Raw genomic sequence first — 19,462 nt, 5'->3', positions numbered from 1 at the left:
TGTATACGTATATATTTGTGTGTGTGTGTGTGTGTGTGTGTATATATATATATATATATATATATGTGTATATATATATATATATATATATATGTGTATATATATATATATATATATATATATATATATATATATATATATATATGTATGTATGTATGTATGTGTGTGTATATATATATATGTATGTATGTGTGTGTATATATATATATGTATGTATGTGTGTGTATATATATATATATATATATGTGTATGTGTATATATATGTATATATATATATATATATGTGTATGTGTATATATATGTATATATATATATATATGTATGTATGTGTATATATATATATATATATATATATTTTTTTTTTTAAATACATTTTTAAATGTTTTCCACCCACAGAGATTTAATACCACACCTTAGTGCTCAGGTCTTCAAATAAGTAATTTTTAAGCTCATTTGTGTTAAACATGCAAGCAGGTAAAGGCCTTCTAGAGGATTACAAGATTTACAAGATTTTCATTACAAGAACATTTTCATTGTTTAGTCCCGACCAATGCCAAACCACAGTTATTTTTTTCAGCATTTCTACCAGCACATACGTCAGTCTGTAACCTCTTCCCATGTTAGCGAAATGTCGCTCTGTGTTCCATCTAAATACCACAGGCACTATTCTGCTCATGCTGCCAGTAATCGAGTTCAGGTAATATGTTCCCAAGAGGGGCAAAACACACCAGACCACATCCTTTATTATTCGATGCTTACTGAGAGGAAACTTTGAGCATGCATACACACACACACCATTAACTTGAGTCCCATCCGTACATGGTTGTTGTCAAAGTTCTTATGTTGAGGGTGATGAGGGTGTTGCAATAATAACTTTTGTTTTCCTAAGAAATGGACATAATATCACTGATGATGATTCACTGTGAGACCGAACTTCACAACACCTTAGTTAACAGACAGGGCTCACACAACAAAATATGTCTCAAATAACATTCTTCTATTTGTCCAAAACTGCTAAGAACTCCCCAAATAGGTGATTTATTGTCTTTTTGCTTCATGGAACAGAAGAAACTGTTTTCTTATTAACATAGATTTAAAAAAAATTTACATCAATAACATCACCTTTTTTAATTGATTAATTCAACGCTGTATACCCTTCACTGCCTCTTTATTGACCTGCATGCACAAGAGAATAAAGCAGAGCTTATACCTGTTGACACCATAACTTCTCTTCATGCAGTGTAGCAAATAGAGTCTCAAATCTCTATTGATGGATTTAAACATGACTAGGAATTGATATTTTGAATGCTACTGATCCTGTCTTCTCTCTAACCTGTATTGCCAGTTGCCACGGTTACAATCAGATTTCATTATTAGTGAATCCTGAATGGCTGTACACTTACAAACCCTGTCAAGGCAGACTCAATGTCACAGCCCAGACAAGTCAGTTATTTTACATATACAATTTGTTTGTAATCTTTGTTATGCACTTTAACGGAATTTGTTTGCTGTTTGTTGATAGACAGGAAAACACTGTGGACTTATCAGAGCCTCTGTAATAACTAAACAATAAGTGACAACATAGGCCAGGATCGACAACCCACAGTGACCCTTTAGCCCCTCCCTAGTTGCCTGGCTTGGTCAAAAAAAATATGGATGTGAATAAAAGTGGTTTAACACTTCATCAGCTAAAAGGGACTGAACATACAAATAGTTCTGTGCATTTCTAGATAAGATTGATGGTGCCGTTTCATAAGAAAGTTTAATAGCGGTCCAGAGGGGCCGTCCTGAAAGAGGTTAGTCCCTATGTAGATTAACCTGTCAAAAGTTTTCTGCAAAAGCCAGACCTATCCAGACCTATCTAGACTATAGAAGAATTAAAAAATTTTTCTCCATATTGAGAGGAGCTGTGCAGATTTTTATATACAGCAGCGGTATAGTATCTTACTATATTAATAATGTTGATAGGCTTATTTTCAACAATAGGCTGTGGTATCTGCATGATAGTTTTTGCAGGTTCAGGCACATTTCTTTCTTCCAGGACAAAACTAATTTTTTTAGATAGTTATGTTACTGACCCTCTGCTCTAGGATGTTGGTACAAGTAACATTATTTCTAAAAAGAAAGTCGTTATATTGATGTAATCCTAATTTCACATGGAGTATATTCAGTAGAATTCAGTTCACCCAAGTCATTAAAAATCATTGTCATTGTTGCTTGTTGTCTTTGCACAGATGCAGCAGATGGTGAACTCTGATTCCCGGTTTACCAGCAGCCAGCAGCCAATTGAAGCAGCACTTGGACCCAGGAGCCAATCAGGCATGAGTCAGCAAAGCCAGTTGTCCACTGTCCACCAATCCCAGCTTGGGCTTAGCGGGAACTCTGTTACCCATAATTCTCCTTCACCTCCTGGAAGTAAATCAGCCACACCATCTCCCTCCAGTTCAGCACATGAGGATGAGAATGACGATGGACTCAGGGTAAAAAAGACAAACACACACATACACACCTCCTGTTTCTATGAGTCATATCTCACTTAGCTGTAGCTTTGTGTTCTGTTCTGTGTTATATGTGTGTTTCTATGTGAGTATGAAGACAGTAAAGAGTTGTTATGTTAATGTTATGTGTCATAATAGACCCATTTTCCCTGCATATTAACTAGATGGAAATCAGCTCTCATTGTTAGATTCAAACTGAAAAAATACACTGCAGCAAACTGCTCATATTCTGTGGAAAGGAAACCAATACTGTACAGCTGAATAATATTTACCAAGTCTATTATTTGCTTTGTTTATGGATATAACAATGACTTAGAATTCAGTTAATAGTAGCTGCAGGGAGAATGGGAAATAGGAAACTTTTTCAACACAATCCTACATATCTAAACAATTCCTGTTATTATCCAGTATTAACTGTACTCACTTATACAGTCCAGTTACACTAGCCACTGCCTTTTAGTAATCATAAGCTCACTGGTGTCTTTCAAACATGGAGATTACATTTTCAGTACCATTGTAAGTTGCTTAATAATAAATATAGGTCAAATCTATCAGACACCACTAACAGTAATTTTAAAACTGTATAAAGTTTAAGCTTATTTAAAAGCCTGTGGACCGTATTTCATCATCATTTTCTTCCTGTAAGGGATTTATTCCTACTGCTACTGCACATGTACACACAGGTACCTGTGCAGTGCTTCATGGTTTCAGTTGTTTCATATTATTGTCCCATACATCAATTAGGGTTTAAGAGTTCAACTGCAGATTGATGGTAGTTGTGGTTTGTGTTTTTTACGTAGCCAAACATGAAAAGAGGTGAATTGTTAAAATAACAGATTGGACATAACAGAAAGGAAAACTACTTATAAAAGAATTTGCAATCTGTTCAACCACCTTCCTTACCCTCTTAGCACACTAGTGGAGCAGAGAAGAGGCCAGCAGCAGTGGACATCTCCAAGAAACCCAAAACACCAAAGAAGAAGAAACGGAAAGACCCCAATGAGCCAGTGAAACCAGTGTCTGCCTACGCTTTGTTCTTCAGGGACACCCAAGCCAATATCAAGGCCCAGAATCCCAATGCTACCTTTGGGGAGGTATCAAAGATTGTTGCCTCCATGTGGGATGGCCTGGGAGAGGAACAGAAACAGGTAGACCTTCTTTTACTTCTTATTTAATTTCAGTTGTCTTTTTTTGATAATTAAGTGCAGTAGTTATGCAAATAGATTAACATTTATGTGGTAATAATTCAGATAATGTAAATAATGTTGCAGGTGTACAAGAAGAAGACGGAGACAGCAAAGAAGGAGTATCTGAAACAACTGGCTGCCTACAGAGCCAGCTTGGTCTCTCAGGTATTTTATATATACACACAGACTGTAAAGTCAAGGTATCAATAATAAATCGATGCCTTAAATGATCAACCATGTTGGTGCACAAATCTGCAGAGTAATCTTTTATTCTTTTCATTGTTCTCCAGAGTTACAATGACCCATCTGAAATGAAGCTGCCACACTCCTCCTCATCTTCCTGTTCCTCCTCTACCTCAATGTTTACTCCCAAAACTCCAGTCTACCAGAGTCACCCAGGCCAGCACTCTTCCCCCAGCTCACTCACCCACTGTCACCCTCTTCCTCCACCCCAGCATCTGGGCATGTACATGCCGTACCCTCACCCATCACATCCTTCCCATGCCTCAAGCCCCAGCCTGGCCTCCCACCTGCCTCCTCCCCACCCCCAGATCCATCCCCAGCTCCAAGCTCTGTCCTCCAGAGGGACCGTGCCACAGAGCAGCATCCCTCACCAGGCAGGTCTGTCCCTCGGCAGTATGGCGGCAGCATCTACTCCTCCTCTCCAGGTCAGCCCTCCTCTCCACAGCCAGGCACATCTGGGAGGATTGCCCAGTCCACACCATCAGCACCAGCAGCTTAGTGGACACTCACTGGGAATGACACATTCCCCTACCATCACACAGGTCAGTCACAAACTGAATATGGAATCTTATAAGTTCATGTGATTGGAGCTAGTCTCCATCTGTTTTTAACATGGTTGCTCAGTAATTAGACATTTTGCCCACAAACAGAACACCTTATAAAAAACCTTCATCCTTTTCTTTACGTACCTATGCGTTTCAACAATAAAAAACTGTCACTGGATGTTAGACTGCAACTTTAGATGTACTAACACCACTGTTTGCCTTAAATTTTTTATCATTTTTAATGCGCATGTCCATTTTCTCGTGCAGTACATTATGGGACATAGCCTTTAGTTTACCTAATTTCATCACACCTCCAGTGTGACACAGCTGTACGGTCATTTCTCTGTGGTAACGCACTGATGCTAAAAGTGTGCTGTAGTGGACAGAGTAGCTAAAACAAAGCACACTCACAGTGGAAATGAGATGGTGGCTCGATGCTAGAGTTTGGCCGCTGTAATTAAGAGTAGAACTGTGTTGAATTAAGTTGAAAAAAAGACGTGTCTGCTCTTTCTTTTGTCTGTCCCTGCCTGCCAATTTTATTAAATGCCATCAACCAGCATCTTTGCCCCTTCATCTCTGTCAGTTAGTCTGTGGATAGTTACTCTATCCAGACTGAAGTAGACGAGAAGCTGTGAAATTATTGTAAATATGAACTTGTGATAGTCCGAATCTCTCCAACAAATGGTTAAAAAAAGGGCGGGTGGATTGCCACTCACTTCCCATTTTATTCCCCTTTTTATAGCGCACTTTTAAATCCCGCACTCCCATAATCCCCTTCCTCTCCATAATTTTGCATATTCTTTGAAAAAAAATTGAGAAAAAAAGAAGAGGACATGGTGACAGAGCTCCAAACTTTTTTTTTCTCTCTGACTGAAGAGTGGGAAATGATGGGGGCAGGGAGAAAGAGAGAGAGAGAGAGAGAGAGACAAAAGAGGCAGATGGGGTCTTTGTGAAGGAGTGAAGGAGAAGAATTTGTTCAACAATGGATGAATAGGTGAGGTAGAGGACGAGAGGGGGAGGAGAAGGGGAAAACCCAACCACCTGCTGTCCTCCTCTTTCTCATTTTTCACTCACAACACTCAGATTAACTTCAGGCTTTCAGCCTCTCTCTATCTTTCTCTTTCTCTCTCTCTCTCTCTCTCACACACACACACACACACACGCCATTTTTCTCACTGCACTCGTATTATTTTCCCATTTTTTTCTTTTCTCCTCCCCCTCAAGTAACTTATAGTTGGTGACACACTCACATCCTTTTCCCTCCACTCCTCCTACCTTGCCTCCTCCTTTCTGGCAGATGATAAAATCAGCAAGACACTCAAAATTCTGTAATTACTGCTGGAGAACCTGCGGCTGATCTGTTTCCTCTCCACTTCAGTTGCACTTGCGACTTATGTCCATTCATAAGCCTGCTCATCAGAAACCATTTTGCTAAAGTGGTAGAGTTTGGTTTGTAAAAGCCATCAGCTTCCTATAGACTAATCCAGGTTGAAGGAGGAAGTAAAAAAGCCTCCGTTACTGCAAAGACATCTCACATTCACACAGGTGCAAAAAAGTGATGTAAGTTAAGGATTCTACTCGTTCTTCTTTCTAATTTCTTACTTTCTGTGCAGCTGTGTGCACATTGGAACGTCTGTTTTGTTGGAGAAATAGTCAGAGACTCCCTTTGTCCCACAGTACATCCGGGGGGAAGAGGATTTTAATGCTATGCAACATGCAGTTTGGAAGTAGTAATAATTCAATTTACAGCGTGTTAATTAGAAAAGAAAATCACTGAGCTTACTGCAATAATATCAGCATCCATCTGTCTCCACTGAGGAGGTACATCTCAAAGGAAAACTTGAATATAAAACAAAATGTTGTATGGTTGTAATACTAAAACCATAGAGTTTGTTAGCTGTACTTTTTTCAGCTGTTCTGACATTCGATCTTCAAAAAGTCCACCAACAACCATGAAAAGAGCTTCCCTTTGTGTCCAGCACTATTTATTTTGTTGCTGCAGTAACTTTGCACATCTGATAATTCAGACAAGTATCAGTAACTGGAACTGTTTGTTTTCATAGTTCATGTTAACAGAGTATATATCATATCTGGTTTCCTCTTCCTTAGGCCAAATTATGTAACTTTTTTTAATTCTAGGGCTACCATCATTCCCTCCAGTCAGAGTACCAGCCAGTAGGTGGAGGTATGCTTAATGGAGCAGTACTGTCATCATCAGTGGACTACCACCAGCTAGGTCGACACACACCAAACCACCACCCCACTCTGGATTGGAGCACTGACTACCATGGCAATGGGTAGATATAAGTCTTTTCTAGAGTATAATAGAGAAGTTTGTTTGGCATTTAAATTGTGTTGCATTATAATAACAGTTTCTATAATTTGTCCACCTTATTTATGTCTGTGAGGATAAGGTAAATGCCACGAACAACATGATCTGTTGATCCTTGACCCACTCTACTCTACTGTTTGTTGTAAATAAAGTTATTTTACTTTAGTTAATTTTGAAGGAATTCCTGCAATTTGGTGATAATTAAAATATTTATAACCCCTATAAAAGAAAAAAAACATTGGTTGGACCCCAGGATGATCAACTTCTAAACTAGTAACAGACAGTAAAGTCATTTTCACAAATAAACGTGGGGGGATGTCTGGAGAGTTTCGCATATACAGCGCACAGCAGCAGATTGTCTGTGTCAGACGTGTTCTCACTTGGGGAAATATCCACTTGATGTCAATGAAGGGTGATCCCTGTGTAGAGCATTCAGGAGGCCTGTGACATTAATAGTACACTGCTGAAAACAGTAGTTTTGTTGTTGTTGTTTTAGTAGTGTTTAGAGAAGTGCATGACTAAAAAAGACTTACTTCTCATTAAGCTAATGTCAACCAGCAGCAGTTTCAGCAGCTCTGTTACGCCGTGTTAAAAGAGCAGGTTAGATGGCTGTATAAGGCTAGCTGGACTATCGCATTAATACAACTTTATTGTATTTATATATTAAGATTTAAATCTAAATTATTTTCCAGTGAGGATAAAATAGCTGTTGAAGCAATGATGATCATGTCCTCTCACTAGGACCTTGTTTCAATTGGCTTGTTAGCATTTGAATGTTGAAACAATACCTTTGTTACTTAAATAACTGCACTGTTGGCAAACAAAGTGAGACGCATGAAGGATGGAGTTGAATGGCACCTGGACCTCACTTCTAGCTACAGCTCTGTTGGTGTTAGGAGTGTGGGATAAAAATGAGTCACTGTGGCTGATTGTTTTGTGTTTCTCCCCTTCGCTTCCAGAGGTCTTCAGAGGGACAAACCTCTGTATCTGAGCTAATCTCCAGACAAAACGACATCAAACCTCAGCCAAGCCCTTGCACTGCCACATCCATGGAAACCTCCAGTCTCACCTCAGTGTGAACCCAAGCTAGCTGCATCCAACCTTAACCCAAAGAGGATTCAACCTCAGCCTCCCCTAGACAAAAGCTTGTGCAGTTGAATAACAGAGGATTTCAGTGCATTCACACTCTTTCTGTGCTAAGGGACAACATGACAGTGTTAGGAACCAACATTATTGGTTTTATCTCTTCTACTGATCATTTTCAGCATATGATTGAATTTAAAAAGTGTTTACCAGCGAGGAGGATTGGGCAGGTAATGTGCTGTGAACAGTGCAAACAGGTGTACAGTATATACTTCACAAGGGATATTCCTCCCATAGTCCCATTTGCCCCAGCGATTTATCTAGTTTGTCATTTTGTAAAGATGGTGTTTACCATCATTTCCAAAAGGCTCTTAAGAGCAAATGTAAAGTGCTGTAAGATAATTGTCTGAGCTGTCAATTGAAAGACATTTGTTTTCTTTGACCTCGTAATTGCTGTATGCTTCTACGACCAAAGCCAGAAGAACACAGCGCACAAATGAAGGGTTAATAACCAAATACAACAACATTTCACACATTCTGTAATTCCATGATTAGGAATCTGGGATTTGATGCTGTATGGACTAAGGTCCAGTGTTCTGAGCACAGTATCGTGTTGTTAAACACAGTGATAAAGACAGAATTCGTACTGATATTGAAGACAAGTGGGAGGAAGAGCTGAAACTGCTTGTCTTGTACCAAGAACTGACTGATAATTATTATGTATGATTGAAGAACTCTAATTTTTCTCTTGCTCTTACTAGTGATGCTCAGATATACAGTAAGAAAAAAGAAAACATTATTTTAGGCTGTGAAATAATGAAATGTTAAACATTTTTTATTACAAAAAAGAAACAAAAATAGTCCTTTGTACAATGACAGCTCCTCCTCCTGGCATTATGTCTTGATATTATTGATTTGGATCCAAACTCTGTGTGAGTGTGTGAAGTGTTAATGAGAAAGAGTGGCTGATTAGGTTGCATGGTCTCTTTTATCACCTCTATTTCTCTGTGCTCAGAGGCTATTTAAGAAACTATAACTGTTGCTAGATTTTTTTTTTTTTTTTAATGAAATCAAGTTTTGTTTTAGTGTTGATGATGAGAGACGTATCTCTCTCGCTCTGTATCTCTTTGTATTAATGTGTGTTTTGGCAGATGAAAAGACTGGGCAACAATAACCATGAAGATTTTCTTATTTTTAGATTCTAATAATGTGTTTGAGAATAAAGTCATCGCTGCATTGATGTGCAGGCATTACTCCCGAAACCTGTCTCTTTTATGCTGCTTATTTCCAAACTGTTTGTGATGGCTGCTTTAATTAGCAGCACATAATAATGCACACCTTTAATTCAATTCAATTCAATTCAATTTTATTTGTATAGCGCCAATTTACAACAGAAGTTATCTCAAGGCACTTTACAGTGTTTAAGGTTTAAGACCTTACAGAAAATATTTATACAAAAAATTATAGAGAAAACCCAACAATCCCATTTGAGCAAGCTTTAGGCAACAGTGGAGAGGAAAAACTCCCTTTAGAGGAAGAAACCTCCAGCAGAACCAGGCTCATAGTGGGCGGCCATCTGCCTCGAGCGGTTGGGGTGAGTGGAAAGAGAACAGAGAAAAGAACAGCAGGCAACAAAAACAACAACAAGCATCAAGAAACATTGGGCAGATGAACTGGATTCTGGAGATGTACAGCTCCAGGCCGAGGATACCTGCAGAAAAGTACAGAGAGAGGGAGACAGAAAGGAGGAAACACAACTAAAAGAGGGAGAAGACACAAAAGTTAATGACATGCAATGGTGGCATTTGAATGGATAAAGGAGAAAGGAGAGAGGAGAGGAGCTCAGTTTGTCAGTAGAGGTCCCCCAGCAGACTAATCTATATCAGCATAACTAAGAGATGGTTCAGAGTCACCTGATCCATCTCTAACTATAAGCTTTATAAAAAAGGAAAGTTTTAAGTCTAGTCTTAAATGTAGAGAGGGTGTCTGCCTCCAGAACCTGAACTGGGAGCTGGTTCCACAGGAGAGGGGCTTGGTAGCTAAATGCTCTGCCTCCCATTCTACATTTGGAAACTCTAGGAACCAAAAGTAAACCTGCAGTCTGAGAACGTAGAGTTCTGCTTGGAAGATATGGAACTATGAGGTCTTTAAGATAAGATGGAGCCTGATTATTAAGGGATTTATAAGTGAGAAGAAGAATTTTAAATTCAATTCTGGATTTAACAGGGAGCCAATGGAGAGAAGCTAACGTAGGAGAAATATGATCTCTCTTACTAATTCCAGTCAGAACTCTGGCTGCAGCATTTTGGATTAACTGGAGGCTCTTTAATGAGTTATTGGGACATCCTATTAATAATGAATTACAATAGTCCAGTCTGGAAGTAACAAATGCATGGACTAGTTTTTCAGCATCACTTTGGGACAGGATGCTCCTAATTTTAGCTTTAATGTTTCTTAGGTGAAAAAAGGCAGTTCTAGAGATTTCTTTGATGTATGAAGTGAAGGAGATATCCTGATCAAAGATAACTCAGAGATTTCCTACAGTATTACTTGAGGCCAGAACTAAATCATCAATGGTGAGAATGTGTTTAGACATAGTGTCTCTGAGATTTTTAGGCCCAAACAGTATAACCTCTGTCTTGTCTGGATTTAGGAGAAGGAAATTGGAGGACATCCAGGTCTTTACCAGTGCTGAGTTTGTAGCTTGGCCACATCTTGTCAAAGACTAGAACCACTTTGGGACTGATAATATTTTAGTTTCAATATTTACAAAGTTCTACTCACTTTGGTGATCCGTATTAGTCCTTGATTTAATGGGCAGAGCATCCTGAAGTTCATCTTAACCAACCACTGTTTTCATGCTCTTTAGTGGGCAGGGACACTTGCATTTACAGCCTTGATTAGTTCATTCCCACATTTCAGATATTTCAAGCTCTTCAGATGTGTACAATACAAGAAAAATACAAAAATAAAAATATAAAGTACACCAAAAGTCTGCACTAGTCAATATTTTTTATATTAACAGTGGAACAAATTTGTGATAAACTGGTTGCTCACGACTGCAGAGTATAATCAGACAACAATTTGATCAAGCACCTTCATGAATTTCTCCTCTATAAATTAATGGTTTTCCATAGACAGAGCCTTTCTCATTCTACCTCTGCCATGAAGCCACAGCTGGCTACACACTGCCCCCTGATGACAACAAGCAGGAGCTGCACCTCGTACTCCATCTGAGGATGAATTCAATAGGGTTTAACTGAAAGCTCTAAATGGACCAACCAGTGATACCAAAATCTGAAGTAAACTGAAACAAGTTATTAAGAGTTTGTACTTAAAACCACATCAGATGTCTGCAAAGCACACAAAAATTACACGGTTTGTTGCAGTGTGTACAGTTGACAACAAAACTGACTACACTCCTGGTAAATACTACTAAAATGTGAAATCATACCTGTCTGATAAATTTATCCAACTGGAGAAAGTTTATCAATCTTTGGTTTTATTAATCTTTTTACTTGCCCTTTGCTGGACGCCTGCTTTACACTACATCACATTAAGTCATTTGGCAGACCCTCTTATCCAGGGTCTTGCCTAATGACCCCTACTGGCCACAGCCAGGATTTCAGCCCTGGTGTCCTGCATGGAGGGCAGCAATCTTACTTCCAGCTCTCTCTGTCCTAATCTATAAAATATATACACACATAATTTTAGCTATTGACAAAAATATATAAATAAAAAAAAGAAAAAAGAAAAGAAACAAAAATGCTTCAATAGGGTGTAATCTGCTAGCGTATTTTCTTCTCCAGTGCAGTGGGTGGTCGGCTGGATGTCTTCTCAGGAAGTGCCAGCCTCAGCTTCCTCCGGGGGGAGGAGTCTCCCTCCTCTAAAAGGTACTCCTGGTGCAGCAGCACTGCAGCATCAGCAGCATCAGCAGCATCGCCTTCGGAGGAACCACCGATACCTGATACCGACACATTTGCTGCCTGCATGCTGTCTCCAGGCACCCCTGCGGCTGGTCCTGCAGGTAGAGCAGTGCCCTCAGCTGATGTCAACCCACCAGCTACAGGCCTGGTTTCTCTCTCATTGTTTGACTGATTCTTTTCTGTAGACATCGATCCCAGTGCCTGAGAAGTTACAACAGACAAACCATCTGTAGGTGCTTGAGCCTGGACATGAAGGCTCTCCTTGATTTGGGGTGCTTGTCCAGTTTGGCCCGGTTCCTGAGCTGGATCACATTTGAGTCTGGCTAGAAGGGCAGAACTGTCGGGAAGTAGCTGGGTCTGAAAGATGGACTGGATAGGCTCAGGATTAATAGCTGGGTTTGCTACCAAGTTCAGGGCAAGTCCTCCAGCTTGGGAGTTCTGAAGTGGAGCAGTTTGTATTGCACTTATTTGCAAAGGGTTTGCATGTACAGTGTTAGCCAGGAGAGAAGTAGCAGACATGAGGCCTAACCCAGTTTGCCTACTAAGGCTGTCTAAGGCACCACCAGAAGTCAAGTTGGGCCCAGCGATAGCTATACCAGCAGCAACAGAATTAGCTGGGCCATCGGGGAACAATGCTTTAAATCCTGGGGCTGTTCTGTTGAGTAGAAAATTCCCACCTTGAAGCGAAAGGCTGCTGCCAAACAGTTGTGAGCCAGCTGAGGCCTGCAGAGGAAGGTTGATAGTATGATTCCTCTCTGCAGCCGACAGGGAGAAGGGAAGCTTAGACGAAAGCTCTGCACTTCCTAGAACCAATCCAGGTCCATGATACTGAACACCCCCATCCTGTGAGTTTTGTACCTGACCTGTGGCCACAGCAGGGGCTGACTGATCAGCACCAAGATCACTGGACAGGAAGTTAGCTGGGTGTGTTCTCTCTCCCTGGACAGCTTGCTCACTTTCAGAGGTAGGTTTTTGGCCCTTCTCTTCTCCTTTGTCCTCTTCTTCTTTGTCCTCTTCTTCTCCCATTGTCACACCATCTTTAGAAGGTCTTCTACTCTTGGTGGATTTCTTTAGTTTCTCACCACTAGCTTTCGTTTTGTTGCCAGACTTTCTGTCTTTTCCATGCTGCTGCCTTTTCTCCTTACTTTTCCTGGAGCTATATTTCTGCATGTGGTCTTGCTCATTTTTCCTTTTAGGATGAACTTTGCTTTTTCGTAAGGGATTCAAGTTTAGTTTAACCTTCAGTACTCGACTGGACTGGATGTTAGCTCTCTTTTCTCTTTCTTTTTCCTTGTCTCTGGAAGTCCTTCCTTCCTCCCCTCTCTTCTCCTCGCCTTGAATGTTTCCTTGTTCTAGGGTTCTATGACTCTCCAGATCAAACGTTACGTTTCTCAACTCCCTTCTAGACTCTGCGTTCTTTGACATGTCAAACTGGCTGTAGTTCCTGCCCTTACCAATCAATCTGTGGTGAGGAAGGTATCCATTAAATGCAGCAGAATCTCTCATGTTGGATTCAAACTTCCCTGGTCTTATGGTCTGCTCGGGTGGTCTGTAGGCCCTGTGGCAGCTCTCGCAGTGTAAAGTCTCATATTCTGTACCCTTACTTTCCACATTAATCTTATAGCTGCCCATGTCCCTGCCTGTCTCATACATTAGCTGATTCTCTGGTCTCTCACTGAAAGTTTCTATCCTTGGCTGAGAGGAAGAGTTGAATTTGTTAGAAATGTCTCTGCTCAAGATTCCCTGCAGATTCCCCTTTCTCCTCTCTTCCTCTGTAACCATCCTCATCCTCCTCTTCTCTCTTTCCTCATCTGCCTCCATCTCTCTATTTATTCTGTTGTTCCATCTCATCAGGTTTGGCCCCATACCTCTTTGTTCTTTGGTGCTACAATCCGGGCACCTTAAATGGCTGCTGTCCTCATCCGCTCTAGACCAAGGGTTAGGGTGGGTTTTTAACCCTGTGTCCAACATCATGGATTCCCTGTCCCATGGCTTTCTGTTACTGGCCATCTTCTCATCTAAGTGATTGGCATTATGGTTGAACACTGTGTTTCCCTTCTGTTCTTCTTTCTGTCTTTTACTTTCTTTTAGTTTCTTCTTGCGAAACACTTTATAGCAAACCAATACAACCAGCAGGGTTATGCCAACGCCACCTGAAGTACAGCAGTAGAGGATGGATGTAACTAGTTTTGTCAATTTAGATAAACACAAATTTACTCACAGTTTTCTTACTGGAAGGTTTAAACTGCTGGATTGTATTTGTTCTGCACCAACATCTAATTCCATATACAGTGGTAAGAAAAAGTATGTGAACTATTTGCTATCTTTGGCAAACGTCAATCATGCTGGGGTGTTTTTTTTTTTTTTTTTGGAGAGCAATGGCCTCCTGTTTAATGTTGGTTGGTCATTGAGCATTTTGTGTCATGCCTTTGGCTGATCCATTTTTTGTGGAACAAAAATCAGTTCATGCTGCTTGCTCCAACTAGGTGTTTAGTTAAATCAAAAGCCTCACTTACTTTTTCCACCATCACTTTTCAACTTATATTAGCTGCTGCAAAACCCACATATTACAAGATAAATACAAGATAAAGTTGAGTGCAATGTGACATTATATAAAGGTTTGGTACAATTAGCCAATCAGATCTAATGATAGCAATAGTTTATTTTATTCAGATTATGATAACTAAAATATAGCTATATGACCATTAAAATGTGTTATATGTTAGTATTAGCTATTGTATTGTATTGAATTTAGTGAAACATGAATGTACAATTGCTGAAACAGTGCAGAAATCACACTATAGTGTATGCTGCCTTCACCAGCCTTGTAAAAATGTAAGAACTAACCTCCCCATTTCAACTACTTGCTTTAACAGTGATGTGCATCATTCTCACCAATAAAGCAGATGACCGCAGTGATGGCCACATCTCGTGTGTACAGTTGTGGCATCATGTGGATTGGATGGGAACACGCTGGCCTCAGTCAGCTCTAGCATTGGGGTTACAGCCAGTCAAGCTGTGTGAATGTGCACACAACCACCCCATCCTGAGATTCTCACAGAGGGTCTGAAGGCAGCAAATGGAAAAGATCCCAGTTAGTATCTCTTTCTCTCTCTCTCTTTATATATAACCCAGGGTTGGTGGTTCAACTCCCAGTTGATCCTGATTCCTGCCAAGATATTGAACCCTGAGCTATTGGCACTTTAAATGTGGCTGCCTGTCCAAAGGAGCTTTCCCATGGGGATAAATAAAGTATATGCTATTGCTATTTTTTGCAATTTTGAACATTTCAGTGTATGTCATGCAACAAATGCACTGGGCTAATGAGCTAGTACCTCTCAGAAGCCTGTATATAAAGGGTCAGCAACCTTTAACACCCAAAGAGCCATTTGGACCTGGAAAAAAACCCACTGGGAGCTGCAAATACTTTTTGACATCTAAAATGAAGATAACATAGTTGTTGTTTTTTTTACCTTTACACTTTGTATAAACAACTAAAGTGTGTTTCTTATGACATTTATGAAGTGCTACAGAGAAAATAACATTTCAACACATTAAACACATTTTGAACTCGTTCTCTTTCAAATGAATTAAAAAGCTGAACTTAAATTATCCACGTAGCAAACAGAAGATGCTGTGATGCTGCAGAGCGTGTAGCGGAGCCTTGACATGAATTTAAAAAGTAAAATGGGGAAAAAGCGCTATGTCACTAAACAATGAAAAATAAATATTTGCAAAACATCTGCATAAATATTTCTTTTGCCTGCTCCTGAACTTCTGTGCACAGCAAATCGGAGCTGTACGAAGTCACTGTCATCTTTACTTTCAGGACTCGAAGCTGTCGTTTGTCTGTTTCTAACGTAGTTCATGGTGGAGAATAGCTCCTCACATACGTATGTGGATCAGAAGATCGACAGGACTCCAAATGCATATTTCTTCATGTTTATGTAGGTGTCGGGGATGAATTCCATGTTTGTCCGGTCTTGGAAGGTTCTTAGTATCCCTCTATTTGTGATTCTGTATTCAATTAAATACTGACCATTTATTTATTTTCCCAAGCCACATGGAGCCCTGCTCTGTACTGTCCTACCATATGTTTGTACTGTACTAATGTGGTACCCCCTGAACACGTGGAACTACATAGTTTAATGTGGACGTGTTGATAAGGAGCTGCTGCACCTTGTCAGATTGTTGCATGAAGGTGGACTAGACAGCCAGTTCCAGCAGCTGATAAACTATATATACTGTACTTTCTTAGGAAAAGAGGATGATGATGAGAATCCATCATCCATCAAAATGAAAACAACCAGCTACTGTAAAATATTTTTGAATTTCTCCCCAGATATATATTGTGCCAATGGGCTTGTGGCCCAAGGTGAGAACCTCTAGCTGGGTTTGACTGGTCAGCTAAAGCTTTATTTTCCTGGACTTTCCTCGGGTGTGTTGTCCTCAATGACTCAAATTCTGTTTATTTCTATTCAGTTTCAATTCAGTCAAGGCCAGATCCATGAAGATAAAAGCTGTAAAATCAGCAAGAACTAAAGTTTGTCACATGGAATCAGAGATACAGAAGAAAACAAACAAGAAAAACTCTACAGCAGCTGACAGCAGGGACCAGACCCACCAGAAGACCTCCAGGGAATATATCTTTTCTTTGTCTGTTCCTCCACCTGTCCTCACCACAATCCACAGAGACATCATCAAGAGAGTCCACTGTCTGCAAAGGAAGCTGCAAAGTCTCTGACCTGATGACCTCATGACAAACTGCTGTGTGTCGTGTCTCTTACCATCTGACCTGAGGTACCCAAGCAACAAAACCGCCTCTGTTGAGTTGTACAGACATTTCTTCCCTAAAGCTGTGAGGATCCCTAACAGACCTAATTCAAAGACTTGTCCACCACAATGTAAAGTTCATTAGACCAGAAAAATATATATTTTTTCACTCGTCCCTATATATGTTCTATTTTGTAATGGGGACCCTGAGAGTCCCACTATTGTCTTTTTTTGTCTTTTATTTTTACTAACTAACTGATTCTCTGGATCTTGTCCGTCTGTTAAAAATCTGCTAAACATCCATACACATCCTACAAAACCAAATAATTATTAGAGTGCACGATCATATAAACCTTTCCAAACTGCTTACCTGTTGATCACTGGACTGAGGACGTGGTACACTCCACTCACATGTTAATCTAAAGGAATGCCTTCAAACTCTGCTAGTCGTCTGTTCTTGTGGGGATTTAGCTCTCAGATCCAACATTTACTGTTTGCTACATTGCTCTAAGCTACTGTGTATATAAGCATTTCAAGCTTAGGTTACCTGGACCTCTTTGGAGCATGCTCAGTAGAGCTGGTTGTCACCTGAGAGGAACAGATGTCATGTCTGACTCACTTTCCTGACAATATTGAGCTTTTAACTTTCCTATTTTATAATGCATACATGTGTATCTTATTTAACATGACTGCAGGATCCCACTTCTCCTCCTGAGAGAGAGGAGATATGTACACATGTATCTAAGTGGAGCACTGTATCAGGATCAGTTTTGCTTGTCAGCAGCAAGCGTCATCACAAGCGTCAGAGTCACATGACATAATAGTTTAATTTGCTGCAGTATATAGGTAGTTCCATTAAGTCTAATGTGTTTACAGCTTTGATGCATGAATAAGTCATGGGTATTGTCATTGTGTACATGTAAGCTTTTAAAATCTATTTTGGGGCTAAGCAGCTAACTCTAACTCTATCTTCATCAGGGGTACAAGTTTCAATTAAAGGTTTCTAGTTCCTGCAGTAGAAAAAACCTAATTGTGTCTGTGGAACAAAGAAAATAAAAATTATAACAAGGAATCTGCACATGCTGAGCACAGAATACAGTAAATTATTTCTAATATTTTTAGATCCTTTCCAGACGTGTTGAATATGACGTTTGACCTGATGGTGGTGCTAGAGTAACACCCATGATGTTTGGCCAGCATGATACACTGCCTCTCCAAAAAACAAACAAAAAGTCACCCCCTGGAATTAACTAAGCAAATAGGTAAGAGCCTCCCATTGGATAATTACTGCATGGATGATTATTCCTCAGCTGGCAACAAGTTATTGAACCCTAACTGATGCAGTGAGTAGCTTCTCCTCTATTAACCCTCGAGGCACCTTTAAAATGAACCTACACTTTTTACCTTCGGGACCCCAAACGGGCCCTCTCATAAAAGAGACATAAAAATGTTATAATATTAATAAGTTTTTTATTATTTTTATATGTTTTTTAGGTTTTTATGCCCTTTTTGTCATGAGAACCCCCGATTTTTCAACAGGCAAAAACACAAAACATGCAGTATTTACCAAAAATAAGATGCAAAGTGGGTATTAGAGCCTTGACTAAGTCAATATTTGATAACAACTTTGATTTTGATGCATTATTATTTTTGGAGCAATATGAGTTTATTAAAAAAACATATACCTTTTACCTTCGGGACCCCAAACGGGCCCTCTCATAAAAGTGAAATAAAAATGTTCTATATCAATATTTTTTTTCACTTTCACCACATCAGATCTCTTCAACAGCTTCAGACCTATCCATATATGTAAAGTTTTTTATTATTTTTATATGTTTTTGGGGTTTTTATGCCCTTTTTGTCATGAGAACAGGAGCGAAAAACTGCAATATTGCAATATTTACCAATTTGTTATTTTCTGTCAAAAGATGTCTTGTTTTGTCATGTGTGTCTGTGTGTTTGCAATGCATGTTGATGCATAAACTACAGATCCCTGTGAGGTGAATTTAGCATGCATGCACTCCACATTTGGTGCACTGGTTCCACACCCTTCTGCACTGTGGGCACAACAGACACTGCTTCTGCTTTCTGGAGGTCCCTGGCTGTAGCTTCTCCTCCTCCTCTTTGCCATGGCTGGGGCAAAGAGAGCTCTGTCAACCTGATCTAAGAAGAGATGCCAGCTGCAGCACTTAGTGCTGTTCCAGCATGGGTCCACAGAAGTGAGCAGGACATAGGCATTGTAACATGACCTGTCCATCATATGAGGTCTGCATGCAGGCAGACAACATCTTCAGCCTATAATATCTTCAGACAACCTCTTCAACCCATAATTTCCAGGTTTGGAGGGCATATACTCTCAAATGCAGTCTCAGGGCTGCTGATCCTGATAAATGCAAAGTATAAGTCCGTCCTGGGGTCAAGATGGGAGGGGGAAAGAATGTCAGGGGCTCTTCATGTGTGGCAGACCACAGGATTTCCCCATTTTTTGATCTCTATTGAGATATTACCACTTTCTCTTCCTCCTCCTCCGAGTTGCAGGTCCCCTAGTTGCCTAGCAGGAGTTCCACCTGACTCTCGGGTGACTTTTCACTGCTGGTAACTTGCTCCTCACTCTCCTCAGAGGACTGCAGGTCTGCAGCAGGGGCCTCCTCTAGTTTCATACTTCCCCTGATGGCTGTCTTCAGGACATATGACCAGCCAGACAAGGCTGCAAACTATTCTCCCTGCATGTTTATGCAGGTGCATGTTTGTGTTTACTACACATCCAATAGGAAAGACGAGGCTCTCTCTTGATAAAGTAACGACAAAGCCCAATTGGCCTTTGATGACACTCACACTCACACACAAAAATTATTTTCACCCACATTCACACTTC

General features: G+C 40.1%; 1 protein-coding gene across 1 annotated transcript in view; it reads left to right on the top strand.

Moving 5' to 3' along the window:
• The window catches only part of tox (thymocyte selection-associated high mobility group box), a 42,953-nt gene extending 33,812 nt beyond the window's left edge, over positions 1-9,141 (top strand). Inside the window, exons 5-10 of the mRNA XM_026373582.1 lie at positions 2,235-2,480; positions 3,410-3,646; positions 3,770-3,850; positions 3,976-4,470; positions 6,613-6,770; positions 7,765-9,141. Coding sequence (XP_026229367.1) covers positions 2,235-2,480; positions 3,410-3,646; positions 3,770-3,850; positions 3,976-4,470; positions 6,613-6,770; positions 7,765-7,801 — 1,254 coding nt within the window. The 3' untranslated portion in view covers positions 7,802-9,141. The remainder of the gene's footprint in view (positions 1-2,234; positions 2,481-3,409; positions 3,647-3,769; positions 3,851-3,975; positions 4,471-6,612; positions 6,771-7,764) is intronic.
• The last annotated feature ends 10,321 nt before the right edge of the window (positions 9,142-19,462 follow it).

The sequence above is a fragment of the Anabas testudineus genome, chromosome 17, assembly GCF_900324465.2.
Source record: "Anabas testudineus chromosome 17, fAnaTes1.2, whole genome shotgun sequence".
NCBI lineage: Eukaryota > Metazoa > Chordata > Actinopteri > Anabantiformes > Anabantidae > Anabas > Anabas testudineus.
The sequence above is the reverse complement of the archived record's forward strand: the minus strand, read 5'-3'. Positions and strand labels throughout refer to the sequence as shown.